The sequence below is a fragment of the Oncorhynchus nerka genome, linkage group LG27 (genome assembly GCF_034236695.1).
Source record: "Oncorhynchus nerka isolate Pitt River linkage group LG27, Oner_Uvic_2.0, whole genome shotgun sequence".
NCBI classification, from domain to species: domain Eukaryota; kingdom Metazoa; phylum Chordata; class Actinopteri; order Salmoniformes; family Salmonidae; genus Oncorhynchus; species Oncorhynchus nerka.
Window position 1 is genome coordinate 27,302,505 of NC_088422.1, and position 13,102 is coordinate 27,315,606.

General features: G+C 40.2%; 1 protein-coding gene across 2 annotated transcripts; it reads right to left on the reverse strand.

Moving 5' to 3' along the window:
* Positions 1 to 37: 37 nt before the first annotated feature.
* On the reverse strand, positions 38 to 11,521 carry LOC115111506 (malectin-like). Of its 2 annotated transcripts, none has more exons than XM_029637632.2 (6): positions 10,882 to 11,521; positions 9,245 to 9,497; positions 8,038 to 8,216; positions 7,638 to 7,814; positions 5,363 to 5,420; positions 38 to 5,031 (listed from the first exon to the last, which is right to left on the reverse strand). In XM_029637632.2, the coding sequence occupies exons 2-6, from the start codon at positions 9,450 to 9,452 to the stop codon at positions 4,784 to 4,786; spliced, it is 870 nt and encodes a 289-aa protein (XP_029493492.2). In that variant the 5' UTR covers positions 9,453 to 9,497; positions 10,882 to 11,521; the 3' UTR covers positions 38 to 4,783. The 2 variants fall into 2 exon arrangements, with proteins under 2 accessions (XP_029493492.2, XP_029493491.2); XM_029637631.2 differs by lacking the exon at positions 10,882 to 11,521 and adding an exon at positions 9,860 to 10,079.
* Positions 11,522 to 13,102: the final 1,581 nt, after the last annotated feature.

Here is a 13,102-nt window from a genome sequence, read left to right on the forward strand (position 1 = left end):
GAGATAAATCATATGGAAAACATCTGGAAAACACCAGTTAGATAAAATAGCACATTTATTTAAAAAAGAGACAGCATTTATCAGCAGTTCCCACTTAGATGTTATTTGTAGAGCCACAACTGAGTATGGAGGGGGCATCTCAAAGGACTCCATCAGTCCACCTGCTGCATGAAGCCCTCATGGGGTGGGAGAAATCAATAAGTAGAGTAGGATTCCTTATTGACATTGAATGTGAAAGAAAGCGATCACACTAATTAATTCATACCCTCATTCTGTGATTCATAAGACTGTGTATGGACTGCACAAGAGTGTATGGTGGTTCCGTCTGCACCTCAGTAGGGCTAATGGGAGAGTGGTGTAGCAAGTATTTGGTTCTTATCTTAGGTGAGCTCAAGTAAGGTTAGGATTTTTGCACACTAGGACTTTGGTGGGCAAAAAAATAAAAAATAAAACATCCAATGAAGTAATCGAAAGCACACCAAAAAAAAAGGAACCTCAAAGCTGACAATGATAATGCACAACTGTATTCAAATTCAAGGCAACAGGGATTCAATTAAAATAAAATGTACACACAACAAATGACAGACAAATGCTTTGAAAATAAACCAAGTAGTCACACCATTAAAACATCCTGGTAAAAAGTCAAACAAAACAGATCCTGAGAAAGAATAAAAAGCTACAAATCCTTTAGTCATTAAGCAAATATCTCAGATTAAACCCCTTTCTTAAACTATACATGTAAAAATGTCCATGCTTCATCAATCTCCTCTCTTCCTGACAGTCAGTGTGGTCAGTCAAGACCTTTTCTTTTCTACAGTGCCACCGTTGTAACTTATCCCCAGCAGAAATGCCAGTCTTCTTTAAAATTAACTATTAAAAACACCTCAATAGTAACAATATTTAGATTAGAAAATAACCACTGTCACACTACAATAAGTGTGATATTGTACCTTACAGTATATACACACGCAACTGTGTAGCGATTTCAATTAAGCCAACAAAAGATTGTAACTTTGGTACTGAATTAAATAAACTTTTTCTTTTCTTTTTTCAAATAAGTAACAAAGGTGCTTATCTCTTATTCGATACAGACTGTTTCTTTTTGTAAATGTATTTTTTATACAAAACAAATCAAACAACTATCAGCTGACCAAGTATTGTAACCTCTCCCTTGTTTTTTTCCAGCAGCATGGAACATGGAGGGGGAAACCACAAGAGTGAGAGAGAATTTCATAACACCTGGATCATCTATTTGTCAAGTATTCAGCAAGTATAAAACCAATGACAAGTGTGGAGAGGCAAGTGTAATAGGCTTGGTAAAAGAGGTTTCCCTCATGGAAAGAGCTTTGTTCCTGATACAGAGGCAGTTAGATAAACACAAAAACAATGCAAACATGCAGCTACTGACTTCCAGGCTAACTGTATTGAAGGACATATGGATATGTCCGTGGAACACCTTAGAGATTAGTAACAACAAAATGCTGCGGTCCACTTTAAGGCAAGTTTTTTTTAAACAGCTTCAGAAAGGAATCAAAGGGATCAGACAAAATAATAATAAACTGGCCTAAACTTAAAATATTATTTCATGGAGAGATGGGAAAGAGGGAAAATATTCCCAATAGTGAAACATGTACACACATCTATAGATACTCACATGTGCAAGGTAAATATAGATCATTAAGACTGGTGCAAGCCCACTGTTTATACATCATGTTGATTTGACTGATTGCACACTTTTCAAACTAATTTGGGGAGCTGGCTTTTAGAAACACTTTTCTCTGGGAAAAGAATCACAATTTAATGCAATATAATAATTGTTAAGAAGGCTGCTCTTAAGCTTTCTACTCAAAGCCAGTTTCAATTTAGGCTACCACTGACAATCTTGGTTGGCCTTAGTAAAAGTTGTGTAACACAACTAGTTCTTTCCAACTCCTCACTTTCTAACCTTCTATGTAGCTATGGAAATCTGACACACACACATGTAAGTCCTACATTTATATTCCAATATACTAAAAGAATCCAGCAGTTTTTCCATGAGGACTTTACATAAATAGTAAATAAATACAAAAAAAATGCGTAGGCCCTTCCGGTTATTCATTCTAATGACACACTGTATTGGGATAACTTCTGATGTTTATGTTATATCTTGACCTAGTACTTAATCATCACTCCAGCACCAACATTGTGAGTTAAAAAATGAAATTATATCAATCACAGTGTTATGAACAGAGGATTACTGGGAGTTTTATAGAACAAAATTCTACAACACAAAACACTTTGGTGAATCAAAAGAAGGCATGCACAGCCATGAATGGAAAAGGCAGTGACCATGACAAAGGACTACACTACATGCATCTCTGTGACAATTCAGACATGTTACTGATTCAGGACCTGTCCCACTTGCTTGAGAATTTGTTTAATTACCAGGTCCCTCAATGTTGGCAAAGTAACTAACTAAATCACTCTGTACCATTTCAGAGGTGGCCTTTCACCAGATGCAAACCAAGCTAATGTACCGTTAAGTGGGTTTCATCAATGTGATTAAATACCATGTAAACCCTCAAAGGATTCAAACTCTCCAGGGCTCGAACATTAAGGCTTGTCCTCTTGTCCGGGACAAGTTTTTAAAAAATTGTACTTTTTTTTTTTTAAAAGGTAGAGAAGAATAATATAGATTTGGAGTTTGAATGGACAAGTAAATGTTTTTTTTTTTGCACAATATCAAACAATTACTCAGATCAGAATTAAATCAGAGGGGCCAACATTGGAATAACATTTAAATCTATTTTTCATGTACATAAATAAAAAAAGCCTACATGTCAAAGTCTAGGTGATATGCATATTGGCTGCAGCTTCATGTCCAAACCGATGCTGACATGAGGGAGGCTCCGTAAAAGGTAGCCAAACTTTAATGAGACTGTTAATTACATAAATATAGGCAAACACCAGTCATTTTTTACAAATATAATGAAGTAAAATTAACATTAACGTTTAAAGGCTTGAGGCATGGTTTGTTCAGATCAAATGGTCACAAGACCGGAGACAATGCCTGTTGCGCACCACACATCACCCACCTTGAATCTGAGCAGAGGTGGTCAGCATTTTAACTATAAACTTGTTTAAAACCTGGATGTTTTATGTTATTTTATGAAGCAAGGCTTACCTTGTTTAAAAGTAGCCTAGCCAAAATACAACCATAGAAATGTTGAAGTAATTATTTTAAACACCTAACATGCCAAATGTTTTATTGGTTTTCACATTTATATTTTATTGTCAAGCAGCCAAAGGCATAATCCTAGTCATATAAGTAACCCATGCTAGTTGATGCATCTTTAGATCTCCCCTCTTTCTTCATTTCTAACAGATATTCTTTATCTCTGTCACATGAAACCACTCACACGTGCAGTGCACTTTTGGCAACTGTTTTCCCGCTAATTGCATTTTGGAACCTTCCCAGATAGCACAGCCATGTTCACATTGTTGAGCATATAATATGAAGAAATAATACTTAATCAACATTTTAAGCTAAACGGTCTGATCTGTTGTATCAGCCTCATGGCTTTTTTTAGTCTGTTTTGAACCGTAGACATGTATTGTCCCAGGGACAACAGGACACCCTTAATTTCAAGCACTGGAAGACAAGTGGCTGAAAATGTTAAATGTCAAGCCCTGCAATTTCTGATAACTCTATAGTCTAGCGGTCTCAAAAGGTACCTGCTAGTACAGACAGTTATGCATGCCAGCACAACAAGTAGACTTCTTACCTGTGACCACATTTGAGGAAACTTGCATTTTTATATGAAACAGCACAGCATGGTATAGTCCCATGGAGGTACACATGCATTTTTAAACACATTATGCAACATAATTGTGAAATCCATCTTAGATGTGAAAACACAATCAGCCTTCTTTTCAAACAGCACATGAAACATCAATTCTCCGCCATAGAATAGACTGAGGCTGTAACAGTATGGACTTGTTGAAATTATTAGCATGTTGTTTCTCAACAAATTATGGCACAGCTTTGTATCAAAAGCTCAAATAAATTGTAGCTTTACAACACTAGCAAGTTTGGTGATAATCAAGCCCAAAAATAAAGTAAAAAAAGAGCAAGCAAAAACATTCAAATGCCTAATTGGCCAAATTGGCAACCGTCTCCCACTGTCCCCTCCAATCTCCACCAAACACACATTCTCTAAAACTTCTTCCAATTTCCAAATTTGTAAGAATCAATAGATTTTCTGGATATTATCTCCTGTATCATCTCTGACTAAATACTGGGCCGGACTTTTGTTGATCACCATAGCAGCCTATCTGCATTCACTTCAAGCCACACCTCATCCAAAGCCATACTCATCTATAAAGAGGGACAGCCAATCACATTTCAGCACCCCTCTGTATAGTCCCAGCCTCTTCCTACAAGACAAGACAAACCTGCTTCGAAAGTGGTCAATCCTGTCTCATGCGAGATCATGTCTTTGTGATGTGGTAATTTGCAACATGGTGGAAATGTGTAAGATGTACAATACACACAAACTCACTCTCTCCATCCCCTTTTCTCTGTGTGACCTTAAAGTTAGTGAGGAAGGCATTTTATTCTGTCACCTGCACTGCATTCCAAATTTGTTGTCTCTTTTTTGTCCACTTAATGCCATTGGCTCTCGTGCTCACTCCTGTCTATTTGCCTAGACTTTCCTTGTGTCTCTTCCTTGTCTGCCCCCCCCCCCCTCCCCCCTTCAGTCTCTTGTCCATCATGTTCCGTTTCCCCCTCTATTTTACATTCTCACAGCCGACAGAGGCAGAAGAGTGTAGGGATGAACACCCCGAATGCCACCAGGATAGGGAACATGAGGCTGCTATTGTCGGCCGCATACGGGTTTGGTGTTCTGGGGCCTGACTGGACCCTGTACTTGGGAGCTGTCGAGGTACTCTTCTTACCACCCTCCTCTCCTGCCTCAGACTCCTCTTCCTCCTCCTCCTCAAGGTCTTCACGTTTCTCCAGTCCAGGGTGAGGCTGAAGTTTTGGTACATCTGAGATGCACAAAATATAGAGATGGGAGAGATCATGGGTTTAAAGATATGGTTGAGTGAAATTAATTTCATGCAGAACTTAGAGGTAAGACATTGAGGAGAGGGTGTGATGTCTTTAGACTAGATTGTGCATACAATTAATTATTTGAGCAGCCAATGAATAACGTTATTGAAAAGGAATGTGAGAAAAAAAAGAGCAATAATTTTGTAATACAACATTCCATTACAATTTTTTAAATAATTTCAGAATTATTTAGACAACATCTTAGAAAATGCAATTTTTCACTGGCACTGACGAATATTCTCCTGTTAATAGACTGATGAGGCTCACCATCTAATGTCCCCTTCATCACATATAGAGCACAGACCTTGGGGTTGTCGTAATAACCCTAAGAAAACAAAGGGCAGGTTATCAGTTCACAGCAGAGAAAGCCATGTGTCAAATGAACATTCAGAGAAATACAGTCCTACCATTATTTGCACAAAAAATGATTAGTGACACAGAAAAGGTATAAACAAACATACAGTCATGGCCAAAAGTTGAGAATGACACATTAATTTCCACAAAGTTTTCTGCTTCAGTGTCTTTAGATATTTTTGTCAGATGTTACTATGGAATACTGAAGTATAATTACAAGCATTTCACAAGTGTCAAAGGCTTTTATTGACAATTACAAAGGTGATGCAAAGAGTCAATATTTGCAGTGTTGACCCTTCTTATTCAAGACCTCTGCAATCCGCCCTGGCATCCTGTCAATTAACTTCTGGGCCACATCCTGACTGATGGCAGCCCATTCTTGCATAATCAATGCTTGGAGTTTGTCAGAATTTGTGGGTTATTGTTTGTCCACCTGCCTCTTGAGGATTGACACAAGTTCTCAATGGGATTAAGGTCTGGGGAGTTTCCTGGCAATGGACCCAAAATATTGTGGTTTGTTTCCCGAGCTACTTAGTTCTCACTTTTGCCTTATGGCAAGGTGCTCCATCATGCTGGAAAAGGCAGTGTTCTTCACCAAACTGTTCCTGGATGGTTGGGAGAAGTTGCTCTCGGAGGATGTGTTGGTACCAAATATGACAGCACTACTAATACTGACTATTCATTGGGTTAAATCGATTCAATAGCAGAAGTCAAAACAATGCATGAGTTAGCTTGAAATATCTTCTTAAATGGGAAATACACACCTCTACAACCATATGACCACCCTCTGGCAGAAGCAAATATTTCACTTTCACATTCTTTATTCATGGCGGTGTTTTTTGTTGTTGGATTTTACCCCTTTTCCTCCCCAATTTCGTGGTATCCAATTGTTTTTAGTAGTTACGACCTTGTCTCAGCGCTACAACTCCCGTACAGGCTCGGGAGAGACGAAGGTTGAAAGTCATGCGTCCTCCGATACACAACCCAACCAAGCCGCACTGCTTCTTAACACAGCGCCATCCAACCCGGAAGCCAGCCGCAATGTGTCGGAGGAAATACCGTGCACCTGGCAACCTTGGTTAGCGCGCACTGCGCCCTGCCCGCCACAGGAGTCGCTGGTGCGCGATGAGACAAGGATTTCCCTACCGGCCAGACCCTCCCTAACCCGGACGACGCTAGGCCAATTGTGCATCGCCCCACGGACCTCCCGGTCACGGCCGGTCACGACAGAGCCTGGGCGCGAACCCACATGGCTGTGTTCTTAGGCAAAATTGTGAGTTAGCCCACTCCCTTGGCTGAGAAGCAACCCCACACAGGAATAGTCTCAGGATGCTTTACTGCTGGCATGACACAGGACAGATGGTAGCGCTCACCTTGTCTTCTCCAGACAAGCTTTTTTCCAGATGCCCCAAACAATCGGAAAGGGAATTCATCAGAGAAAATGACTTTACCCCAGTCCTCAGCAGTCCAATCCCTGTACCTTTTGCAGAATATCAGTCTGTCCCTGATGTTTTTCCTGGAGAGAAGTGGCTTCTTTGCTACACATCTTGACACCAGGCCATCCTCCAAAAGTCTTCGCCTCACTGTGCGTGCAGATGCACTCACACCTGCCTGCTGCCATTCCTGAGCAAGCTCTGTACTGGTGCTGCCCCGATCCCGCAGCTGAATCAACTTTAGGACACAGTCCTGGCGCTTGCTGGACTTTCTTGGGTGCCCAGAAGCCTTCTTCACAACAATTGAACCGCTCTCCTTGAAGTTCTTGATGATCCAATAAATGGTTGATTTAGGTGCAATCTTTACAGGCAGCAATATCCTTGCCTGTGAAGCCCTTTTTGTGCAAAGCAATGATGACGGCACGTGTTTCCTTGCAGATAACCATGATTGACAGAGAAAGAACAATGATTCAAAGCACCACCCTCCTTTTGAAGCTTCTAGTCTGTTATTCAAACTCAATCAGCATGACAGAGTGATCTCCAGCCTTGTCAACACTCAAGGCTGGAGTGTTATGAATATTTGTGTCATTCTCAAAACTTTTGACCACGACTGTACATTAAGAGTTGTGTGCAGGTAATCATGACTTTAGTGCTCGACTTTAATTTGAGGACACATCTGAAAAATATTTTTTAAATGGGTCAGGAGAAGAGGAGAAAACATTGAGCAGTGACACACTTCGGTTGTGTCAACTCACCTTGACAAACTCCACAGTGAGCTTGCCATTGAAGGTGGACACCTCCCCCTGAACACTCAGTTTACCGCGGCGTATGGAGAAGGGCACAATCTCGTCATGAGCTGTACTGTGACCCACCCGCTCAAAGATATCCAGATCTTTCACCACCACATGGTCATTAAGACGCACGTCAAATACCTGTAGAATGTCAAAGGTATTTATATATTACTAATAAATTAACTTGCAATAAAACATCTGTTGGAAACTGTATTTTTTTGGAGACTATCAATATCTAAGTTGAGCAACATTATTTGCTGCAAAATTAGAATAACATTACTATGACTTACTGTTTACAGTAGTGATAACTGAGATCTAAACTGAAAACATATTTTGATGATTTGATTGGAAAGCTGAGTGGTACCTTCTGCTGAGACTGAGCAAAGTAGACCTCTGCATACTTCAAGACAAGTATATAGTCTCCTTCCTCACGAATCGGCACCTCATAGCCAAAAGTATCCTCATTGTAGCGTTCTGTCTGGTAGAGAATCTGGTCCTCGGGACTAGAGCGCAATATGGGCAGACGCACTCCATAATCTGAAGCTAGAGGGAAATACAGAGTAGATTGTTCACTATGTTGTCGATTTATAAGCAATTCTGTCACATATTCACCCAACACACTCCTTACATAAGCTTACATAATACAAGCCCATTTGCTTACCCATGTACTGGAACAGTATAGTGATGGCTGCTTACATTTATTTTCTGTACTTGCACACAAACGGTGAAAACCAGGAAAATAGCACATGCATTTTATGGTCGATAAGGTCCTTTTAAAAATGTGAGATGCAAACTTGCTGGCTAACAATAGCTTGGCATGTTAAAATATTCATGACTTATCTGTTCTGGCAAGTGAGAGGCGATACCTGTGCCAAGTGTCAATGTTTCCTTAACTGTCTGGTTTCTATTTGCAGACAGACCCATTTGGTCTTTAGTTTTACTGGGATGGATGTCAGAAACAATATGAAATGTCACTTCAGAATGAAGTGTGTTTAAAAAAAAATCTATGAACATGCAGTGGAACTAAGCATAGTGGCTATAATTCATCAAACAAGAAATGTAATCAATATATCCTTTACCTCAATATACTTTCATTTTAACTGCTCATGTTTTTAGTTTCTAATTGATTTGAAAGAAATACATTTATGAATATCAGTCATTATCACTTTCCTAGTTAAAGGTTACATAAAAATAAAATAAACATCACAGTTGAGTTTACTATTCTTCCATGAGATGGTTCATTTTCGAAGGAGAAGCTCAACAAATATGACAGCACTACTAATACTGACTATTAAATTGGGTTAAATCGGTTCAATAGCAGAAGTCAAAACAATGCATGAGTTAGCTTGAAATATCTTCTTAATGGGAAATACACACCTCTACAACCATATGATCACCCTCTGGCAGAAGCAAATATTTCACTTGCTTTTAGCCAAATGGCTACAATTATAGCTAATTTCACAGACTAGCTGGCTATGGCGTTCAATTCAATAGTCACATTTGCTATTATTAACAGGAAATAGTCATCTAATAGAGCCATTTTGATGACCCAGCCATGCCTACATACTCGCCTTTCCCAAGCTTTCCTTCCAATGGATCCTTCTTGAAATGAATGCCATGCATGTCTGTGTGAGCTTCCCCGCCAGCGTTTACTGCCCAGATAACTCGTTCAGCAAGGCCCCCACCATCCGCCCAACAGTGTTCAGCCAGCAGCGACAACACCACCACCACCACGACCACCCCGGCGACCAATGGCACCGTTACCTGCCGCATTGCCATACACAGCTTGGTACAAGCAGACACACACGAGTTGGCCCAAGGAAGCTGTGTGAGAGAAGGCATCAATTGTAGCTAGCTAGCCAACTAGCATAAATGACAGCACAAAACCCTCCCACCCCCTCCCCAGATAAGGTAGTCAAATATATTTAGGTAGCTAACTATCTGACTAACATTAGCCAAGTATGAATGCTGAATGGTTGCAGCTGGCAAATGTTCGCAACCACTAAACATGTCTAAATCTCAAATACTCTCAGGTAAACGAACAGCCTCGTTGGCCTTCACTATAACTAGTTAGAGTTGAGCAGTCTCATCTGTTAGCTAAAAGCTATCTATGTGGCTTGCTAGCTGACTTATAATGCTCGGTCATCAACGTTCCCAGAAGCTCTAGCGGAATATGAGGTTCTTACGTTGCACAATCTTTGGTGCAACTTGCTTCTATCCCTGTTTGCTTCAAGATGTAAATCGAAGTCCACAATCTACACTGCAGCTCTCATTGACAGCAATGATCGTTTAGTCTTCTCTGCCAAACCGGTATGACTGACGTTGATTTCCTCAGATGCACACACAGTGCATGAAGGCTGAGGCGAGAGAGGGTGTGAACTTGCTGGTTCACTGTAGAGAGGAAATGAATGACTGAAGTGACAACCAATCACATGGCATTAGTTTAACATTTTTTTTCTCTCTCGCTCTCTCTCTATGTATATAAATATAAAGAGAGAGTTTAGCATATTCATAGAAATGCATCGGATTCACGAATCAAATACAATTCCATACCACCAATGTATATCAACGAGCTAAGGTTCTGTTTGATGCAAAGCTGTTTAGTTGGAAAAATGCAGGTGAAAGATACACACAATTACACCAAATGGGAGTTATTCGTAATTGTATTAATCTTCGAAAATAAAACATTTAGAATAGAATGTATATACGAATTTCATAAAAACGACATTTGCAGTCCACATGTATGCGATGTATTTTGTGCAAACTTGAAGGACGAAAGTGATATCAATTTCCTAAAAAAAAAGAGTTTAAACGACTGTAATAAAATGGCCCTATTCCAGGTCGTATTTATTGTGGTTGTGCAGTATTCAGATTATCCAATTTCACAATATTAGGAGAAGTGTCAACTTCTCAGGAAGAACATTAATATTATACGAAACAACGTGGCTCTCGATAAATTAAAACTCTCTCTCAGGCATTTTGTGATCTGATAATCGACGCAGCGCTACTACAATATGGACGACCTGGAACGCAACTGATGTCTGAAATGTTGGCCAATCAGGAGAGTCCAACGCAGCGTGCTTGCAGTGCAACCTGGGTTTGTCAAAAAGAATGAATGAACAAATAACGTTGCCGTAGTAACATTTGACGCTTAGATTTCATATGAGGGCTCTCTGAGCAAAGATGGTTTAGATCAGTGGTCACCTACCTTTTCTGAGTCAAGATCACTTTGGCAATCAAAAAACAAGCCGAGATCTACAGCTAAAAAAACAAACAAAATAAAGATAGTTCTGCAGGAATGTGGCCTAAAACGTTATCCCAGCATAGAGTGGCTATTGTCCTATGCCCGTCCTGCCAATATTGTTATCATCAGACCATATTGCAGGTTATTTCAAAATTCGAGCATTGATAACAAAATAGATCAGGTGTAGCATTTGCAAGTGATCTTCAGGTCGGAAAGTCGGAGCTCTGGAAATATGCTGAGTTTCCGTCTTGGAATTTCGAGATGGATGTCCGTTCAAAATGATTTTTCCCAGTTGGATCTCGTTTTTTCCCCCAAGTTCCCAGTTGTCTTGAACTCACTGAAGTCAGAGATTTATTTTGTTATCAATTCTCGAGTTTAGTCTCAGTTGTGAGACTGACCAGAGAGAGGGGACAATGTCTTCCACCTGATGGCGAAACTCGAGTCGCATTGCATCTGCCTCATGCACAAATTCATGCTATGACCAGAGAAAGTGAAATATTGGTAAATATTAAAACAGACACGACGAGCTGCTAATAATAGCCTAATAGCCTGATCACCGACAACGATGAGACAGCCTATAAGGAGGAGGTCAGAGACGACAACAACCTTTCCCTCAATGTGATCAAGACAAAGGAGCTGATTGTGGACTACAGGAAAAGGAGGGCAGAACACACCCCCATTCAAATCGACGGGGCTGTAGTGGAGTAGGTCGAGAGCTTCAAGTTCCACATCACCAACAAACTACCATGGTCCAAACACACCGAGACAGTCGAGAAGAGTGCCACGTCTAGGTCCAAAAGGCTCCTTAACAGTTTTTATCCCCAAGCCATATAAAACAGCTGAAGAGTTAATTAAATGGCTATCCAGACTATTTGCACCCCCCTTCTTTTTTTACGCTGCTGCTACTCGCTGTTCATTATCTATGCAGTCACTTACCCCCTACATACATGTACATGGGATTTTTCTGATCATGGTAGGCTGCGTTTCATTTGATATATTAATCTCGGTTTGATCCCGGGGAGGCACTAGTAATGTCTGCATTTTTCGGTTTGGCTATTTGTTTCAAGTGTATTAGTCTATAAATACATTTATTTGCCAAAATTCGTCATCTCTCCCATGTCTTATTCGACTAGTAGTTGTTCTGAAATGTTTATTGCTTGCCTACATTTTACTCCCTCGTCTATATTTAATATAACACATACATTAATGATTAATTCCGGTTGCCTATCCAACGTGAAGTTGGTTCTATAGAAAGTATATGACTCTGATGTGTGCCACAGAAAGTATTTGACTCTAGCCTCCCCTTCTAATTTCCTTAATTTTGTGGCTAGAGTCAAAACTTTGTCATTAACTCACTCATATAAACAGCAACTGTATTCTTTAAAAGTATTTATCTGAACATGGTTGTAAAAGTTATGAATTCTCACGTTGGCTAGTATCAAACTTTTCTGTCGCCGGGGTCTTCCTGTCTTGGAAGCTTGTAGGCACGGTGATGTGAGCTATCCGATTGGCCAGCAGAGTAGGGGCACCCGATTTAGCCACAAATCTCCCTGGTCTGCGGCGATTGAACAATTGGTGACCACTGGTTTAGAAACTGTGCCCTGGGTTTTGATCAACCGATCAGCCGATATGTTGTCACTAGCAAAACACAACCTGTAGCCTACATAATCATATCAACAGATGACAATTCAGCAATACACACAACACAATTCAAACACAATATGCATACAGCGAACACTATGATGAAAGAAACCTGCACCTGACTTTTTTTTTTAAAGTGCTGTGTAGCTAGCTGTATGCTAACGATGAGACAGTTTTATCTCGTGCATCTCTTTAGTTTCGAAAATTGAGAACATCAAGAACTCAAAACAAAATGTATTCTAGACATTTACCACACGATGGAGCCCGTGCGGATTTTGGGTCCTGTCCAGACAGACGGTAGGGAACAAAGAAGAGAGATGTTGCGCCGCTCCTGCGGATCCAGGTGGAGGAGCGAGACAGTTGCCATGACAACTTGTTCTGTTCCAGCCAGCCATTCGCGCACCATTGTTGTGTTCTGGTACCATGAAAACGTCTCTTTAGTAACTGAAGTCTACAAATAATTTCTGTTCTGTTAAGGTCGGCCTTTAGCCATATCTATTTGAATATTTTCTTAAATGTTGATATTGTTTGAGCCCAGAATGGT

Excerpts from the sequence above, each read along its gene's own strand:
- LOC115111506 (XM_029637632.2), bottom strand. The coding sequence starts at position 9,452 with ATGGCAATGCGGCAGGTAACGGTGCCATTGGTCGCCGGGGTGGTCGTG. Across the intron at positions 5,421-7,637 it reads TCACTGTGGAGTTTGTCAAG|GGTTATTACGACAACCCCAA; the intron begins GTGAGTTGACAC and ends TTGTTTTCTTAG. Across the intron at positions 5,032-5,362 it reads GATGAAGGGGACATTAGATG|ATGTACCAAAACTTCAGCCT; the intron begins GTGAGCCTCATC and ends TGTGCATCTCAG.